The sequence below is a fragment of the Oculina patagonica genome, chromosome 9 (genome assembly GCF_052425735.1).
Source record: "Oculina patagonica isolate OP01 chromosome 9, crgOcupat, whole genome shotgun sequence".
In the NCBI taxonomy this organism is placed as follows: domain Eukaryota; kingdom Metazoa; phylum Cnidaria; class Anthozoa; order Scleractinia; family Oculinidae; genus Oculina; species Oculina patagonica.
Window position 1 is genome coordinate 32190637 of NC_135766.1, and position 20843 is coordinate 32211479.

At 39.4% G+C, this 20843-nt stretch overlaps 1 protein-coding gene and 1 pseudogene across 1 annotated transcript; one reads left to right on the forward strand and one right to left on the reverse strand.

Annotated features, from left to right (window-relative positions):
* The first annotated feature begins 136 nt into the window (after nucleotides 1-136).
* LOC144666752 (uncharacterized) lies at nucleotides 137-17960 on the forward strand. The gene is made up of 16 exons (XM_078528131.1): nucleotides 137-305; nucleotides 1336-1462; nucleotides 3721-4070; nucleotides 4595-4759; nucleotides 4995-5108; nucleotides 5324-5446; nucleotides 5927-6023; nucleotides 6602-6820; nucleotides 9495-9871; nucleotides 9999-10166; nucleotides 11135-11245; nucleotides 12068-12184; nucleotides 12306-12396; nucleotides 12748-13128; nucleotides 13758-13886; nucleotides 16090-17960. The coding sequence occupies exons 2-16, from the start codon at nucleotides 1393-1395 to the stop codon at nucleotides 17235-17237; spliced, it is 3660 nt and encodes a 1219-aa protein (XP_078384257.1). The 5' UTR covers nucleotides 137-305; nucleotides 1336-1392; the 3' UTR covers nucleotides 17238-17960.
* LOC144666696 (uncharacterized) lies at nucleotides 14528-15134 on the reverse strand (annotated as a pseudogene).
* Nucleotides 17961-20843: the final 2883 nt, after the last annotated feature.

Below are 20843 nucleotides of genomic sequence, written 5' to 3' on the forward strand. Positions count from 1 at the left end.
GAATTCTGAATTAATATAAGTGAAAAGTGCCTTACTTGCATTATCGCATGGATTCTTCCGGCTAATTGCGTTTGGAAAGAAAACATTTACAGTGATAAGTGGTTTTTCATCCTTTGCTGACCTCTCAGGAGATAAATGGCCAGACGCACGCTTTTCGTTTTAAGAACCTGAGCATTTGTAAGTCTCAGATGAACTAAATAAAGAACAGGTGAACCTTGGTGTAAGAACCCGTGAAATTTTTCTTTGTTTTTTGCTTTTTTCCGAGGTTCATTGTTGTCTTGGTCGTTCTTTGCTTAACATCACTGGTGAGTTTCACAAGTCCTTGCACCTAGGACGAGCTTAAAAAGCCACTATTGTTATTAAAGTCGATCTCGGTAGACAGGAATGATTGAAGTTATTGTCACGCAAGTGTAGGCAATGTCATGAATTAACGTTATCATTGGTTCTCGCTCAACACGAATAACCACCCAGTTAGCGAGGCACAAAAAGTGATTTTTCTGTGAGCACTCAAAGGGGATGATGCTGATCATAAAAAAATGCAGATGAAGTGCTAAGCGTTATACTCAAATAGCCAGTCGTTTCCGGACACCCTTTCATAGTGTTAACACTTATGTGAAGGGGTTTCCCCGAAACGTCTGATTGTTTTGATACAGCACGCCCATATTGATCTTTCTGCTCGTCAGCCCGAAGGCGGAAAATAGTACTAAGCTTATTCAAAAAGGAAAGTTCGCCAGATTTTATTCCAGACTATATTAGAATATTTTTATTTTTCTGTTACGGTAAATCATACTTCTGGCTTTGTTTTAGCTGATGTGTGGGTGTTCTTTCGGAAACATCGAGGGCTCGAACATGTTTTAACAAATTAACCCTTTTAGAGTTTGTAATTGAAGTTCTTTAGCACAATAACTAAGTAAATATCACCTGATAATGTACTGAAATATTGCTCAATACTTTCCCGCCGTTTGTTTTTCACAAAAACACTCCCATCACCCAACGCCTGTGGTCCCCAGCTAAACCAAGGCTTGACGTTTGCTTATGCTTATTTACAGTTAAAAATGAGGGAGCGAAACATATATACAATTAACGTAGATACTTCTGCTAGCACTGCTTTTATTTATCATTATTTTTCTTTTAGCAAAAAAGGTTCCAATTTAACTTCCTTGCTGGTAGGTAAACCCCAGAAGAAAATATTTAAAAAGTCAATACGGCATGTTGTTACTTGTTCTTTGATACGAAATTGTTATTTTAATCTACTGAAACGTTCTGTAACACGTGCACGCAGGCGTTTACCTTGTTAATGAATCTCATAAAATATTGGCAACCTTTTATTCAAAGGTAGTCTTCATTTCTTAGAAGTGGTGACCACTTCGGAATATCCTGCTTATCAAAGCCATGATGTTCTCAGTGAGAGAAGGCGTGTTTCTGCTGGTTTGGATGTTTTCAATGTATGAAGCTATCAAAGGTATTCACATTTTTCCGTTTTCTTTTTTTATTTCTTTTTTGAAAAACCACTCCAATTTTAACTTTGGAAACTTGGAAATTATTTTTGCGACACGAGCTTTCAAGCTTTTTCGGTAACATATCAAATACTTTTAAAAATGCAGACCAGAAGGTAAAAAAGAGTAAAGTTGTCTGGATATAAATTCTACTACTACCATTAACCTTCCGTCTCATGCAGCGCTAAAATAGTTGAATGTGATATCTCTACAGCCATATAGGTCTCCTTTGAAGTCATTTTCTCCATCGAGGCGTTTTCCGTCTGTTGTTCAATTGTAAGACCATGATTGTTTTTCAGAAGTTAACGGCCAATTTACCACCCTTTGGCCAATTATGTGATGAAGCTTTGCATTTGATTCCAGGGTTATTGCTTTCTAGTTTCGTCGTTTTATTATAGCCCGTCTGACCAGCCGGAAAGAACATATTAGGGAATTGTGGAAACTGAATTTTATAGCGTTGTTAACCATTCGATTTTTGCTTTTGCAATTGTCAAACTGGTACCGGTATATTTGTTGTGCGAGAGACACTTTTTTGTCTGTTTCATTGATACAAAATGACGACTAAATTTTTACACACCTCAAACAAGTTCTTGACCTGTATTTTTGTGCTTGTAGTGTTTTTTCCGGCCCTATCCCCCACCCGGGGGTAAGGAACTAAGAAGAAGTGTTATATTTTGCGCAATCCGGATTTTGGACTGATCTAACTCTTCCCAATATTTGCATAATCGGGAATTTGGATTGATTTCACACTTCCTGGCTTTATTTTAAGATTACAGTTGTAAATTACTGCCTGTGCAAGTACTCGATTTTTTAAAACGAATGTTGGCGCTCTTAGCAGTCTTTTATTCTGATCTCAACGAAGCAGGCGGTAAACTAATGAAAAATGATTAAACATTCAGTTGAACTAGAATCTCTCTCTCTCTCTGCGGTAGCGTTTCTTAGCCTGCTACGACAAATTGACGCTACAAAAGCAGCTTTTTTGTGAGGGCGTTACTGAATTTATTTAATAAATCAGCACGACTCACCATTTAAGCAGACGGCTTTAAATTCATATTATATACAGACCAATTTCAAGTAAACTTATTTGAGATTTTCACTTAGTTAAAAACAACCCGACTGTTTTTCTTTGAACATTGATAATGAAATTTAAACAAACAAGTAGTATTTTTTATCCCGCGTGGTGGATCTCCCCGTATGAGCAATTAAGGAATTCTGAAATTACGCAAATAGCCATCTCATTACGCACAGAAATAGGTTCTTGATGTGCTCCGACCTGTTTTCTGCTATCAAAATAATTTAAAGAGCGATGACGTCTTGAAAAACATGTGTTGACAGTGTTACGCAAAGCACCTGAAAAGTTATCATCGCACTCATTGTTTGAAGAATTAATTGATACCTCAGTGTTTAGTCATTTCTGTCAGAACTGGTTGTGATTTCCTTCGATAAACACTTATCAGAAACAGAAACACGCGTCACGCCTCAAGTCACGAATGAAAGGAAAAAAAACAAAGATGTATGTACTTGTTCAACTCTGCTTTGTCTAATTCTTTTTGGCATGGAATAGAAAAGTCAATGTAGCGTTAATGTCGTCTATATATAAGGGCTAATTTACAGTTGAATCCCAATAATTTTATTTATTGATTTCATGAGTCTTACGATAATATTTATCAAGAGAGGTTTCCCTTGATTAACTCTGCGATTTCTCTCAATTTTTCTGTTCAATAATTATTATCGTTACTCGGTTCGCTTTCGTTACAGTTTTTGTTGTCAGGTTGTTGTTATTAGGTCAAAGTGTCATTACAAGTCGCGATCGATGTTGCAAATAAAGTGAACTGCGAGCGGAACTCAGTCAATTCGTCTTGTTTTTAAAGGGGCTACGTCACGTTAGCCAAGTTAAGCCTTAACTTTTCAAGTTGTTATCAATTTCCATCCGAGTCATCCACAGCCAAAGACGATTGTTAACAGTTTCAGTGCTCTAATATAGCAGGGGTTTTTTAAATGGACTATTATGTTTAGGTTTCCTGCGACAGAAACATAAATTTTGGCTGTTACAAAATCTGTTAAAATCCGTGACAAAGCCCTTTCAGAATGAATTGAAATGCGCCTGTGCAATGTTATTTTCTTTGCGCGGTTTTGGTATCAAAAGTTTGTACAGCATTTATAAGTGATTTACTCTAGGTCAGATCTCACTAATCACATACGCCATATTTTTTACTCTTTTTAGGCGCTCAGATAGGGAAAGTTGACATTCAGCAGGTGGGAAACGATGATTTCTATTGCGACTATGTGTCATTCAGCAACAGTTTTTCCAGTGGAACTCCCGTCCGAGTATTTGCTTCACTGAATCATGGAAATGAATCATCAGGAGTCCATGATACGGCTTTTATTTGGGTGGAAGATGTGACAACAAGCGGTTTCAAAGCCTGTCTTGTGCAAGGTGGTCAGGGTAATGGAGGAAACACCACCATCGATTGGTTCGCATTCCAAGGTCCTCAATCAGGAGTGCATCATGGAGAGGCCAGCTTTAGTCTTTTTACTACTGGATCAAAATGCAAGCGAGTGTCATTTCCTCAGGTGTGTTGATGTTTTGAGTATATTTTGGGTCAGCAACCTTTACTAGAACATATAATGAAGACATTACTGTTAAAGGGATTTCAGTCTAATATTCTGAAGTGCATGCGATAAGTAACGAGACATGCCTTATGGTATCTTTGGGCCATCGCTTATGCACAATGCAGTATTTTTGAAAAGATTATTCTACGCATCACGTTATCGCCCTAGCAAACCCATCAACGCAAAGAACTATCAAATTAGCTTTCCTATAGACGTCTACTATATCTTTTACACGCAAACCAATTAGAAGTTTGTTTATATACCTCACTAGTAATGACAATTTGGCACACATGCTTTACATGTTCTTGTTAACCACATCGACAGGTAGCAAGCCACTGTCAATAATAAATCTATCAAAGACAAATCACGCACACATTCAATGTTTATTTTAAATGCTAGCAAGAGGAATACGTCTATGCTAACAAAAAAAGTGGCAGCCAAAGTTTTTAATATCAAATTAAAGTCCACTTTTTCTTTTATTTTAGACCTTTTCATTGTCACCAAAGCTTCACGTCACTGTGAAACACGGCACTCCAAACCAAAAGCATGATGCCATGAGTGTTTGGATAGCAAACGTTTCCACAAGCCAGTTTGAAGTTTGTTTGCAAGAGTCAAGAACATTTGATGGATCTCACAGTAATATTATGGTGGTAAGTTATAGTTAATCATGTTTATCTAAGATCGATTATTGATCTGACTTGTGTAATCTCAAAACGATTTTTTCCCATAAAACGTAATCTCAGCTCGTGGATACTTCAAAGCCAAGGGTACTAAAGCTGATGGATATTTCAAAAGCAGTGTGTGACTAGAATAGTTGAATGTTGAATTCTGGTAAAAGGAATGTTAAAATGTCTGAGCCATTTTTTTTTTCTTTTTTGTCCTTAGAACTGGATGGCATATGAGATGTACCCTTCGGCATGGAAAGCTAAAGAGTCCTCGAAAATTGTCTTTTCTAAAAACGAGCTACCTACTGCAGAAAACAATTATGCTCTATGCAAAGTATGTATCAACACCTTGAACTCTTGCAAGTTTATAACGAAGAAAGTAAATTTGACCTTGTTCTAAATGTTGTCTTTATCAACTACCTAACAACAATTGTCAAAAAGGAGTGATTTTTATTATGTTACCTTGTTGAAAGGTAGTCTAAATTTGGACTTCGACTTAGAAAAAATCATATTTGTGTCACAACTTACATTTTAACGCTTTTCTTACAGAATGTCAGCTTTGCAAGCCCTTTTTACACCGCACCAGTGGTACTCACAACTGTTCTTAATGGAGGCAGCAACAATGCCAACATAGCGTGTCCAGTGGAAGGTCCTTTAAACGGTTGGCTTGAGGTAAACACATTTTATCATCAACTTTAACAGTTTGACCATCGGACGTACAAAGGCGGGGGGGGGGGGGGGGGGGGGGGAGAAGAGTGAATCCAAGAAGAGTGAATGATCGATAGCTGTTATCCACTGGAGATTCTTAACATGCAGTGAAAGAGTCTTGCAAAATCGGTAGCAGATTTGGCCAACAACTGTTGTTTTTAGTTCGTTTCTCGTTTTTAGTCATGTTTTGCTCAAAGACAGAGGATAGTAAAACTAGAATGGAGAGAAATGAAAGCGAATAGAACTTTTGAAAACGAATTAGAAAAGGATGAAAGAGAAAGCAAAATCAAATCAAATTATTTATAGTAACAAAAATGCGTGCGCAAATATGAAATTGTGCATTTCTTATTATATCCTAACAATTGTACACCTTCCATTTCCTAGGTCCAACCTATGCTAGGAAAAACTTATTTTTAACATTTTCATTTTTAACTACCTTCAAAGGAAGTAACAAACACTCACTTTAGAGTGTGCATCAAAGACAACGCAGGATACGATGGACAGAGAAGCAATGTCATCGTGGATTATCTGGTTATTGGAGGTATAACAAGTAACATAGAAATATTACAAAAAAAAATTACTCAAGCAGATACTCTCTACGTCTGTTGTGGTTCTCCAATGATGGACACTTCTTTGTTATTTGCTGCAGTTTTGTCACTATAAGAATCACTCGAACGAACTTGTTTACTTTCCTTCGGACATTTGTCTTCAAAACCGCAAGCTGCAAATTCTTGTAAAGATCCATCAAAGAGCATAAGGCCTTTCGACTCATTATAGATGTAAAACACACCGACTTCCAAGCAGAAACTGAAGCAAATCGCTCGAAATCTACTCAAAAACTGAATCACACCTTAAACCTCACGTAATCTCTCTGAAACAGTCCTAGGACCTTATCACAGAACTCCGGAAGGTTTTGACTCCAAGAGTGTCCAATCATACAAATTTGTACGATTGGTAGTTAAAGGGTTAACCCTCAGTATATTACTCAATATTGATGAAGTTTGATAAGATGGAAGCATCAATCATAGTTCAGTCCCATCCTCCGGAATGGTTTAGTCATTTGTTAGTCCTTTCATGAACATTAATTTATAACCAGCCTTTTTTATTGTCCATTTTCAGATCTCGATCCTTGTACAAACGCAAGCTGCAAGTATCACAGTCACTGTGTAGCCTTGTCTCCGCACCAGTTTACTTGTGTTTGTGAAGACAGCTGCCCTTCATACGAAGAACAGGTCTGCGCTTCCAACGGTCGCACATTCAAAAACTTATGCTTGCTAAGACAAGAAATTTGCAGAACAAATGGAAATTACACTGACTATCATCCTGGAAGCTGTACAGGTATTTATTTAGATATGGCTTAAGTTTTGATAACATTTCTTTCCAGGAAACGGATTTAAAAAGAATACAGAGGCTGACTCACTGACTGACTGACTGACTGACTGACTAAATGTCTATCTCTCTGTCTTCCTACCTGGTTGCCTGCAGGACTAGCTATCTGACTGACTGACTGACCGACCGACTGACTGACTGACTTAATAGCTTACTGACTGGCTAGCGTACTGAATAAAAGGCAGGTATGCTGGCCGACTAACTGATTGACTGACAACCTGACTGACTGACTGACTGGCTGCCGGACTGTTTGAGTGTCTGTCCGACTGATTGACTGACTGACAGACTGATCGACTGACTGACTGACGGACTGACTGGCTGAATGGCTGGCTGGCTGACAGACAGACAGACAGACAGACGAACCAACTGATTGACTGGCTGGCTGAATGACTGGCGGGTTGACTGACAGAGTGACTGACTGACTGACTGACTGACTGACTGTCTGACTGACTGACTGACTGTCTGACTGACTGACTGACTAACTGACTGACTGACTGACTGACTGACTGACTAACTGGATAGCTGACTGAAGGAGAGGCATGTATGCTGGCTGGCTGTTGGGCAGCCCATTTGCCGGCATGGCTGTTTGACTGACTGACCAACTGACTGACTGACTGACTGGCTAGCTGACTTAATTAAGAGTGGTGGGGAGGCTGGCTGGCTGACTGGTGGGCTGTTGGTCTGACTGACTGACTGACTGGCTGATTGACTGACTGACTTACTGACGAACGGACTTAATTCCTCCCTGAATGACTGACTAACTGGCTGACTAATTAATTGACTGACTGTCTGGGTGACTAACTGACTGAGTAACTGACTGACTTATGACTGAGTAACTGAGAGACAGACTGACCAACTGACTGACTGAGGGGCAAGCAGGTATGCTAGCTGGCTGGATTGATGGCTGCAGGGAAGGCTGTTTGATTAACTGACTTCCTGTCTTCCTGCCTGACTAACTGACTGGTTACTTGACTGACTGACTTAATGAAAGGAGCGGGTAGGATGGATGGTTGCAGAGAAGGCTGTTTGACTGACTGAATGTATGTATGAATGAATGACTGATTGACTGACTGACCTACCGACTGGCTGTATGGCTGACTGACAGACTAACTGACTGACTGACTGGCTGGGTGACTAGCTGACTGACTGACAGGATGACTGGCGGCTTGACGGATTTATCCACTGACTGACTGACTAACTGACTGACTGAATGAATGAATGAATGAATGAATGAATGAATGAATGAATAATAGTAGTAATAGTAGTAATAGTATATCTTTATTGCGCCTTACTCTCCAAAGGGAGGTATTGGTCTGTTTACAACAAAGGTTTTAACATTTACTAATACATTTAAGAAATAACAAAAATTTGATTCTTATACAATTCATAATGTCAATATATGTAAAAATTAAATAAATTATAATGTTCATTGTGCTTGTAAGTTAAGAAGCTCTTTCCTTTTTTGAAACATTGAATGTATATATTTACCTACTACTTTTGATGTATGTTCATTGTCAGCTCTAAGTAGGTACTTAATCCTCTCGTTCTCACTTAAATATATGTACCTTACATCAACCTTAGAAATGTGAGAACATAATTCATGTCTTATGGTTGTAAATCCCTGGCAACACATCAAAAAATTCTTTTCGTCTTCTACGCAATTTTGTTTACATACCAAGCATGTTCTTTGCTCTACTGGGATTGATGCTCCTTTATTTTCATACTTTCCAGTCTGTATTCGTAATGTATGACATCCTAATCTAAGCTTTGTCAGGCTTATTCTGTGCGCTGGGTTTTTAACTGTTGTTAGGTAATTCTCAAATTCATAGCTCTTTTTAACTTCCTTGTGTGTAAATTTTTCTCTTGAAGTTGACGATGAACTATTCTGGGTGCCCAGCCAGTTTTGTAAATACTTATTTCGGAGGGTTTTCCTCATGGTTAATCGACCGTTCTTGATGTGTTGCCGGGTTATCGGTTCTGTTTCTTGATGCATTTCTTCGTTAGTTGCAACATCAAAAAATGTTGTAGATGTTGTTGCATATTGAAATGCCTCACTTAACAAAACGTTATTACAACAATACTTCAGTCTTTGCCAATAGCTGAAGATTGACGTTTTTATGTCAATGATTAAAGGATAACGCCCAAGTTCTGCCCTGCAAGCAATGTTTTCTGTATACCATGGGACGTTTAACGTTTGTTTACAGAACTTGATGTGGACTTGTTCAATTGTGCTTTTATCGAAGTGCGTTTTATATGACAATAGTTCTGGTCCCCAAATTTCGCACACATAATGAATGAATGAATGAATGAATGACTTACCGACTGTGTGTCTGAATGGCTGGATGGCTGGATGGCTGACTGACTGACTGACTGACTCACTCACTCACCCACTCACTGAATGACTGAAGGACTGACTGACTTACCGACGGACTGGCTGGCTAGCTGGCTGATTGACAGTCTGGCGGAATTGATTGCCTGCCTGACTTAACGACTGACTGGCCTAAAATGGGTACTTAAAAGACATGTATTTCTTTGGTTCGGCATTCATCAAAAGCTCAAAGCTATTATAAGAGCTGTTTTGGTTTTCAAACAAAAGGTTTTAATTGCTATCATCCATTTATAGGTTTTCCACTTCAGAAAGGAAGACATACTTTTCAAAACGTCCCATCCTGGGCAGAGGATCAGTGTGAAGTCATCAGATTTGAGCCGTTCATATTTTACCCTCACCAGAAAATATACATACAGCTTACGGTTAACCACATCAACTACTCTGACTCCGCCTTCGTGCATGAGGCCACTACACCATGGGTCGAAAGCGTTAACAGCACTCAGTTTACAGCCTGTGTTACTCGAGCTGGTAGGAACGACTACCCCTCAGATAGCTTCGCCACAATAGATTGGGTCGCTTATCAAGGCTCTCCGTCTGGTGGAGTGGCAGGCGAGGAAATGTTTTCTCGCTGGTGGACAGGAACTAGCTGTCAGACGGTCACTTTTCCTAAGGTGGGTAGTTTTTAGTCCATCACCTAAATACATCTAAACATACGATAATTTTGTTGTTTTGAAGCAAAGAAAAAGACAGTTACACTTCCCAAATTAAAGTACTCTACTCTTATTACCGTTTTCTCAGGGAAAGTATTCCAGTTCACCAACAATATTTGCTACAGCTGAACACCGCCGGTCTCGGCTTAAGCACGATGCTACCAGTGTCTGGCTGGAAGATGTCTCAGCAAGCTCCTTTAAGATTTGTCTCCGGGAGCTTCAAAACTTTGCAGGGGTTCATAACGATATCTCAGTGGTAGGTATCATTAAATTTTAAAAATTATGTTTTGTTGATATCTCTGATTTGCGAGAACATTACTGGAACAAAATAATTAAATGTTATTTGCTTGACGGAAGGTCCGTATAGCAAAAAACTTCACCAGAGGTCTCGAGTTTGGCCTCGTGCCGTACTCAAGTTCTCTGACATATTTTTCTCTGTACGGACCGACCTAGACCAGATAAAGGAGTGTTAATTCTGTTTTTACTTTGTTTAATAGAGTAAGCTTGGCCGATTGTTTTGCAAATCTTCTTCAAATTGCGCGCCTATTCCGTTACTTACTGGAGCTAAAAACTGCTGCATAAAGCATTTGAAAGCGTGACAAGAAACTGAGAAATCGTTCCTACGTCAAAAAAGTTATGTAATTACATTAAGCTCGACAGAGACCGGAACCTTGCGCATAAGCAACTTGACACAAAGATTGGCTTGTTGACAATTTATTTCTTAAAGGGCTGGGGCTGGGGAATTTTGAAATAAAGAAATATTGCACAAGAAAGCGCGGGAAAACAATTAAGCAAGCCTCGCCTGCTAAATATGGATGGTGTAAAAAAATGGTCACAGAGGGTTATCTTGGCAAAAAAGAAAAACAATCTTGCAAGTACTAAGCTAAAAGGAAATGCTTATCAGAAAAATTGCATCCCAAACAAAAACATTGAGTTGAACTCACAAAAAAAACGAACAGAAATCATATTGTGGCACGCGCAGGGGAGAAGATTTGAACTTGGGAACTCTGGATTGCAAGAGGACAGCGCCCTAACAACACTGCGCCCTAATATTCAACAGGGTTTTTGTATTGTTATAGCTGGAAAAAATTCATGATGACAGGCGTCAGATAAAACTTATTTCACAGTTCTATTGTTCATACATGATTCAATTGTAATAAATCGCTAGTCTCACAATGAAGTACTTTTTTTATATTGACATCATATATTTTCATGTTGTTACAGAGCTGGCTAGCGTTCGAGTCCCTCCATAGACCACTGTTTTCGGAACACAATGATGTTAGCTTTCAAAATAACGCTTTGCCACCAGAGAGAAATAACTTTGCGTTTTGCCAAGTAAGTATTTTGAAGTGTGGTTTCATCAAATGAGGATGATATAAATTAAAGATATCCTGTGCATCATGATATATTTTTAAATCTATTAATAATCTGGCGTCATGCTGACGCAAGTTATGTTTGGCTGCTTCTAATCGAGGCTTCGACCTCGCTCGAGCACACGAGATAAAAGATCATCTAGTCGAAGCTATGCAGTATATTACGTCACTCGAATTGACCAATAAGTTTGCTTTTTCAAAACAGCTTGGTTGGGGACTGGAGATTAAATGCAAGATTTCAAAAAATTATCGTAGAGCCAGGCCCTTGTATGGGGGGGGTGGGGGGGGGGGGGTTCTTTTCTCAGAACATCCTCTTTTGTTTTCAATTATATTCGCGGCGTTCCCTGTAGTCAATGTGTTTGCATTTCTTTGAGTATTAAATGTTGGTACGCAAATATATCTTTCCCTTATGAGTGTAATGGTTTTTTTATCGGCAGCAACGTCATGAAGCTAGTTTTTTTTCTGTATAAAATTATCATCGATTTTTTTTTTAATTTAGCGATCGTGATGGGCATTTCTAATTGTTACTTACTTTATTTTGTGTTTTTTTTTTACCTTGTAATTAAAACAGGTAATTTTCTCACAGTTTTACAGCGTGTTGGTAATGTCACAAAGCTCATTGGATGACGTTTCAAATTACACGGGAATGTTTAGGGGTACACAAACGCCATAACTTTGTATAGTCATATGCAGTAATGTTAAGACGGAGAAAAGGTTTCCATATGCGGTATAATTAACCTTACACAATTATTAATTAACCCTTATTGATTGTTTCACCTGACAGGATGTGAGCTTCTTTCGTAACTACAGCAAATCCCCAACTGTGTTGTTAACTGCCAAACATTCTACCAGTGGCGGAAATGCAGCAGCAGAATGCAACGGGATCGTAAGTTGGATTGAGGTAATCCTTAAAGCTTCATATCGCCCCTTCCCCCCTTTTTGTTATTTTGTGTTTCGATGCACTGCTTTGCATTTTCGTGTCGCCGTTTCGTGTTATAATTATTTCTGTGCTTTTATTGTAGTTTGTCACAAACTCTGGATTTCGGATTTGCGTCAAGGAGCTGTTTGTGAAACGCTTTGATCCACTGAACGTGTCATATGCAGTACTGTCAGGTAGGCAGTAATTTTGAATGATAACTCTTCGTTCGTTGGCATAAATTGGTACCCCTGTTATTTATTGATGCCCATCAAATGAAACACTTGGAGAGATGACCTTTGTAAAGAAGCAGCGGTATAAAAAGGTATTGGGCCAGTGAGATCAGGTCGGGATATGCAAATTGGGTGGTTCCGAGACTCTTGCTTGGCTATCTTCACAAAAATGCTGACCACGTAAAAGTGTTAGGGACTAGTATACCATCTCAATGAGAAGCGACAACCAAATATCTTTTTAAAGGGAAGGGCTGAGATACTCATCTCTTTCTTTTAGATAGGCAACTTTATTTTCTTTTACACATGTTTCTACAGATATTTGCCAGGATGGCTGGTCCTATTTCAATGGATATTGCTACAGAAAAGTATCTTTCTGTGATTCGTGGAGCAGCAGTCAGAGGACATGTGCCAAACTAGGAGCCAATCTCCCCAGTGTTCACAGTCAGGAAGAAAATGTATACATACAAAGTTTACACGGCGGTGAACACTCTTGGTTGGGCCTCTCTGATATCAGTACTGAAGGAACATTCGTGTGGAGCGACGGAACACCGTTTGACTTCCATTACTGGGCAAAACACCAACCAAACAACTTTCACAATGAGGACTGTGTTCATACTCTTGGTTTCCTTCAAAACCATAAGTACGAATGGAACGATGTCAATTGCACAGATTGCCACCGATTCACCTGCAAAAAAGGTAAGACTGCATGATAGTGCCAATTTAAAATTATCAGTTTTCCTAAAAAGTATAGAAAAAAGCACCCCAGTATGTAGCTTTCGCGAGCAAGGGCGCTATGAATAACAAACTCATTGTTCTAGAGTAATTCCATACAGTTTCTTGCTTTTGTTTGTCTTCACCGAGCTCCCCTAACACTGAAGAACTCGTATAGCTGAAGTTGTGTGCCTCCACACCAGAGGCTGAAACTCGTAAATTGTCATGAAGTTAATTAATAGTAAGTCGATGTTCCCACTAAAAAGGAAATTAATATCACTAATTAGATCCAAGTTCCCACTTCCCACTGTCTACTGCCCCCCCCCCCCCCCCTCCTACTCTTGTCCTAAGAAATTCCTCAATTGTACTTTTATGTATGTTATGTTATGCATGTTAAGAGAAACTTTACATGTCATTATTTTATAAAAGGTTATGTATGTTATGAGCATAGGCCCATAGCTCCTGTAAACTCCTCAGGATGCAAATCCGCCTGTAAAACATGCATACATACCTCACGTACTCTATCACAGCTTTTATCAAATGTAACCATTACATATCCCGCGAGTAGTATATGACAGAGGTGAATATCAGTCATATCTCATTCTTCCTGTCAGATATCGACGAGTGTGCTGCACCGGTCGACCCATGTGAAGCCATTGCCTACTCTACATGCAAAAACACCAATGGGTCATACACCTGCCAGTGCAATGAGGGTTTCGTTAAGAATGGCTCTCTCTGTGGAGGTAATATACATGTATAAAACGTTTTTAACGTTTAATTACCTTTAATTAGTACATATTAAACTTTTACTAACTGAGCGCGAGGGCCGTACTGGGGAATATTGGCCCGAGGTCGTGACAGTACGGACCGAGCGTAGCGTGTCCGTACAAAAACGACCGAGGGCTAATATTCCCTAGTACGGCTCGAGCAAGCTTGGTTAGTAAGTAGTTTATTATATGACACTCGAGCAATGCTAGTTTATTTTCTGTTAAAAAAGCATTTCCGGTTATTTGCATTCCAAGGGCTTTCTCCGTAACGTGCTTATGATAACGCGAGCAACTCAGATAGAACAAGCTACCACGGTCGCTACTATGAGTTTGAAAACAAATTTATTGATCGTGACGAAGAAGACGAATATTCACCAAGTGGATTTTATCATTCTAAAGATCGGGGAAGTTCTGATGTAGAAACTGGAACAAACATCACTGAAAGTAAGGAGGCCGCTCGGCTAACCAAACTGAAGTTTGATGGCCATCATTCTCCTGTTGAATTTGTTATCCCCAGCTTAACTTTCGGCTTTCGTCTCTGGCTCGTAACCGAACAGACCGAACTTCTGACCAAAATGTAAGGTTAATTTAAAAAAAAAATACACCGGAAAGTTCTATCAAGTGCCCACTGGATTGGAGTCGCTTAATTATCCCGCTTCAAAAAGAGCATCTTCGACTTCGTCGTCTTCATCAATCGCCTGAGCGGCTTGCGGCTTCCTTCCTTTGCTGTACTTGTGAACTAGTGACTGGCACTTCGCAGCTAGTACTCTTCTCGATTAATCAAATATCTGAGTGTCGTTGAGTATATTGGATATTTCTTCTCAGGTATCACTGTATATGCTTCGCTAAAAACTGGAAACTGCTGCTGGCTCGTACTCTTCTCCATTTTTTTGCTGCGTGTGTTTATAAAAAATTCGCTGCGTAAAAAAAATTTGGCCTCATTTGGTCGGAAAGTTGGTCAAGCTGGGAAGTAGGTAGGCTTTCAATTCTTTCATTTTCATCCATTACCAGTCACGTACCTTCAATGTTAGCGGAGAAAAGCTTTCATTTTAGTAGCCGTCTTGTAATTTGTGTTTATACTTTTCTGTTCGTTTATAAAGTCGTCTATGGCCTCCTGGCTTTCGGCGATGCCTGTTTCAGTTTCCACATCAGAATTTTCCTGGTTTTTCGGTTCGGATAATTTGGTTGAAATTCGCTTGGTGAATAATCGTTTTCTTCGTCCATGTTGTGAGCTCTGTAAAATATCAATATGTTTGGTAGTTTCTTTGTGAAAAATAAGAGTATGTACCCGGTTTCTTTTCGCAGGTTTAGTTGTAAATTTGAACTTGCCAGCTTTCGAAAAGATACACGGCTTGGACCGTTTTCATGGAAACGTTCCGTATGGCAAAATTCCGCCAAGAAAGAACCAATCAGAACGCTCGGATTTACCTAAGACTGGCTTTGCCATATAATAAATAAAGTATATGACATGTCTGCGCAGAGATGCGAAATTTCTCTTCGAGTGTTAAAAGATTCTGGATTGGTTTTGTATCAATTTTCTTTTTTTGACTTTCTGAAAAATGGTGAAATCAAAGCTGGCGGATTTAATATACCGGCTCCAATGACGTCATATGACGTCACAACCAACAAATAAATATGTCATCTTTTAGAGTAGGCTTAGGCTTTTTACTCAGTGCAGAATCAGTTTCGTTGTGCATGGAAGAACGTCTTAGGGGGCCCGCAGGGTTGGGAATGAGCGGGGTAGGGGGTGGGCTCGAGGTCTTTCCACCGTCGCAAAAATTTAATTGTAATTTCGAGGCAACAATGGCGTCTTCGAGACCAGGTTCCGTCGGATACAGAATCCGTGAATAAAGCCAAGAAAATGGGATATCATAGGATATAAATAAAGAAGTCATTACGCCAAATAGTAGGTGCATGCGTTGTCCCACGCTTCAGATATTCGTCAAGGTGTTTTACGCAAATTTACAGACCCTTGTATGGCGATGCCATATTGTTTGTATTTGGCATTAGTAACATGACCGTACAGTTGTTAGCTAGAAGAAAGCGATCTATTAGAATTTCGTCTGTCCGGTCAACATGTAGCTATGACGAGAGTCCAAAATCTGTCAAGTTCTCTCAAATGCTTATTTCTTCTAGTTAAACGATTACCTCTTTATTACTTGTTGTTTTTCGTTTCTAGTTGGTGCAGTGATCACTCAAAAGCCATCATCTGTCACCGTTGAAGTGGGAGAGAACGTGAGCCTTGTCTGCCAAGCTTCTGGTCAGCCGACACCAACAGTCACGTGGCGAAAAGCTTTCAGTCATTTGCCAAAAGGGAAGACTACAGTTGTTAATGGAACTCTGACCATACGCAATATAACAAAAGTAGATGGCGGGGCTTACGCATGCAGGGCAACGAATCTCCTTGGAGAGGATTCTGCTGTTGCACAAGTGACAGTGACTGATGAACTCAAATTTAACTTAACTCCACCAGTGAGAGTTGTTGCACCCCTTTACAGTAATGTAATACTGCATTGTACAGCTCAGGGTTCATTGAATATCAGTTGGAAAAGAGCGGGCCAAAATCTCCCCCAGAATCATGTTGTTTACCCAAACGGAACTTTACTTCTTCAAAATGTTTCCACGAGTGATGCCGGGAATTATTCATGCGTGGCAAAAAATTCTCAGCGATCTATCGAGGCAACATCTGTTCTTGAGGTGTTCGACACACTTATGTCCTGCAGCAGCGTGAAATCGGCTCGCGGTGGAAGCTCTTCGGGTAATTACTTGATTGACCCTGATGGCAAAGGAGGCGTGACTCCGTTCAGTGTGTACTGTGACATGAGTGACAAGAGCGGAGTTGGTGTGACAGTCATAAGTCACGACAGTGAGAGCAGAACTCATGTTGGTCCTTCTTTATGTGAACCTGCAGGATGTTACAGTAAAGATGTGCGATACACTGGAGTCAGCACCGCTCAGCTAGCAGCACTTACTCGAGTCTCACAGAACTGTGAACAGTTTATCAAGTTTGAGTGCAACAATGACGTATTATTTATTGAGCGCAATTATGCTTGGTGGGTGTCACGTGATGGAACACGGATGAACTACTGGGGCGGAGCAACAGGCCATCACGATATGTGCGCATGCGGGGTAACAAACTCCTGTTCCAATGGGAATAAGTGCAACTGCTACAATGATCGCAGTGATAGTGGCTGGAGAGAGGACAGTGGTCTGTTGACAGACAAGTCTGCTCTGCCTGTGACACAAATCAGACTGGGAGACATAGGTGACCCACAAGAAGAAGGATATCATACATTAGGAAAACTCAAGTGTTATGGTCTGGCGTAAGGATAAAAGCTTGGCATTACAGCTGCTTTACAAAGCTACCAGATCCCAGCAAGTTAAAAGAAAGAAAGAACTCATTTGACTGATTTTAGATCGTGTATACCTTAGTTATTTTAATAACTAGATTAAATAAAATTAATCTAGTGAGCGTCAAAGAAAAAGTCGCAATCTTTGAAGTTTGGAATGAAACGTCACAGTGTTTGAAAAATAGTGCCTTATGCTTTTTAAATACAACAAAAACAATGGTTCACAAACTTGATGGTTATAATACCATTTGATGGCAACATTCCTTAGAATTTATGATAGATTAAGTATAACTTACCATACTTGGAGATGCTTTCAGAGAAATGAAGGCAGATCAGGCACGAGTCTACAGAAAACTGGCCAAAGAGATTTTCGACAATCCAAAAACAATGGATTACTGTCTAAAAAAATGATTTGATTGTTCGAGAATTGCGAGAGACTTTTCACTGATTTCGCAGCTATACGAGAAGTAACATGTTCCGTACACAGTTCAACGTTAATATCTGCAGCCTATAAGCCCCAATGAAACCTTTATTGACCCATTAGCGTGGCAATTAAGTCTACCCATGGTCAGATATTAACAAAGTGAAAATTCTACAAGACTTTTTATGTAATCAGGAACACTTACAACATTCTGGTTGTCTGATCGTGTCAATTAAAGGAAGTTAAACTTTTGCCTGGAAAACTAGATTTCTCTTGAAGATATTTTTGTTGTAGTTGTTGTCAATAAGATGAGGCGATGTCTATACTTTGGCAAACGCAAACAATCTCGAAGAAATAAACACTTACAAACTAAAAAGTAATCGTTTTGACTGCAGGCCAGACTACTGTAACAGTACGTTACAAATTCGAGTTTGCTTCCAGGCATTTATGAAATGTTTTAGTTTAGGGAGAGTGCTTAATTGATGTGGGACAGACCCTTTTTTTCTTTTTACCTGGACATCTTTCAAATACCTAAACCGTGATTTTGGTTAAAGTGCACCTAAATTTTTTTGTTTGGCTTAAGGTCGCGGGGGACACCTTAGGCTCATCATTATGCATTTATTTAAAGCGTATGCACGAAGTGCAACGACTGAAATCGAGATATTTATGACTGGACAAAAATATGGGCACATGCGCGTGATTTGTAAAAAAAGTCCCTGTTTCTTTGATATTTTAACCAATTTAAAACAACACTTAGCAATATACGTTCATATAGATTGCAGGAAGTCTTTGATCTTATTTTCATTTAAATTTGAATATTTCTGCAACTCAGAGTAATCGAAAAATATTCGGCATAAACAATCGTGTCCTTTTTAAAAACGCATTGTTCTCACCATAAAAGCGTGGAATATAATTACCATAATTTAATTACATCTCTCCTTGGCAAAATGATCGTATTTAGGTCGAAACACCTTCGGAAATCTCAAAGTTTGGACTTTTCCGACAATTTTGTGGCAGAGAATACAGCACGGATACAGAACTTCATGCCTTGCCACTGCAGATAGGTAAACTATGAATACTGTAGTGTGTCATAACAGAAGCGGAATTTTAAAAGAGCGCTTTTAGAAAAAGGTAGAAGACATTAAATTCAAATTTGCGCACTTAAACCGCCAAAACTTACTGGCAAACTTTAACATTCACAATCTTTCATCATTTCTTTATGTCTCTTTAAACTTTGAGCTTAATCGCACCCACAACAGCTGAGAAATAAGCGTTTTAAAAGATGCAGGACAAGCAAAATTTCCCTTCATGAATTTATTCATGTTGTTGGTATCCCCCGCGACCTTAGGTACAAAACCATATTTCGCTGAGTATTTCTGCGCAAAAATTATCTGATTTGGTTAAATCCTCGATTTTCTCTGCCCGTTTGAAGTCCAGCTCCGTTTGGTTCACGATCTCGCGATCTGGGGAGAGCGAGCGTGTGACGTCAAATCAAGAACCACGCTCAGTCAGCTCTCTTCAATTTCCTTTACATCGAATACTTTCTGGGGCTTTCTGGTGCGAAAGTTTATGATTGGGACCCCAAAACTACCAAACAGAAATTGACAATGTTTTTTTTTTTCATCTGATTTTCATGTGAGTTTTGACTGGAAATACTAGTCACTTCTTCTATCGCCCTCGAACTGAGCACAGCGATTGAAACCAAACAGGATGCGTTATGTGTATCAGAGTAAACCTGCTTATGGAGTGGAAAGTGAATCTAGTAAAATTCCAGTCTGTGCCAAAACACCCGGTCTTGACACTTTGTTTAGTCAAATGAATGTTTCATGGGCACGCAAAGAATAACGCCTTGCTTGACCTGAAATCGTAGGCAGATTAGTGTGGAGGGCGAGCGACGGTAAGTACGAAGACCTACGAGTAATTCGAGCGGCCGAACGATGGGGTAAAAAAACAAGCCACCTTTCTACACTTTAGAAACTCATAAATGCCTGAGGAAGCTATAAAAATAATCGCCACAATGAATCAAGTTGAGTTATAGGTAGGAAATCGCTACTTAATTCTCTTTCTTCTCTTAAGCATGAAATAAGTGAATTGTGGTGTTTACACAGTGATCCGCATTTCTTATAAAGCGCTTGTGTTGTGCTGCTCACAGCTCACTGACCACGAAACTCGGAAAAAACTCGAAGACTGCTACACCTTTCTCACTATTTCGTGTCATATAGTTCGAAAGAATTCCATCTTTGACTTCCTTTAGACGTCGCGGCCGAAATACTCTTCGCTATTAATCAAGCATCAAAGGGTTCATGCGTGGCACGTGAAAAGCGCAAAAATCATACCGTGACTCGTGAAAATAGCTAGAAAAGACACGTGATTCGTGAATTCCGCTGTTTCAAGTATACGTGACGCGCGAATGTGGTTAAAATTTGTACGTGAAAGGGGATCACGACATTCCCTTTGCTGTCCTGTATGAAGTCCTTTGCGGGAGGAAAACGTATGACACGCTTATGTAGCGCGAGGCGACTTTCCTGGCTGTGTAATAAATGTTCCTCAGGCAGTAAAAACTGCGTAAAACATCGATCACGCTTCGAATGCGGCTATTTATTCACTGTACTCTAAAACAACAACAACAACAACAACAACAACCTTTTACTCCGTGCCCAGAAGAGTTACAATAAATAAATACATGCAAGAGGAAAAAAATACAATAAAAAAAGAGCACAGCCACTTAGAAATAGCTAAGGCTAATCGAGCTAAGTGGCTGGGCCAAGCGGAAAAAATATTGCAATTAAGGTTACACAGTATAAAAAAAACGGGAGACGATTTCTATTCACACACACACAGACACACACACAGACAGAGAACAAAAAAAGAAAAGTGTATGTACACACAGAAAATAAAAATAAAGTTGATCAATGTAACCAGTTAGTAGTCGGAGATAATCAATTCTTTTAAGAGATTTTTGAAACAAGCACGACTCTTAGATTTAAGTGAGTCATCAATGGAATTCCAAATTTTAGCACCGAAAAAACGAATGTTAAATTTTCCGTAATTAGTCCTTGCTTTTGGCAGATAGTATGAAATCTTACTTGCCAGTCTGGTTTGATATTGATGCACTTTATTGATATTTTAAAGAAATTGTCAAAAATTAGAGGCAGACTATTA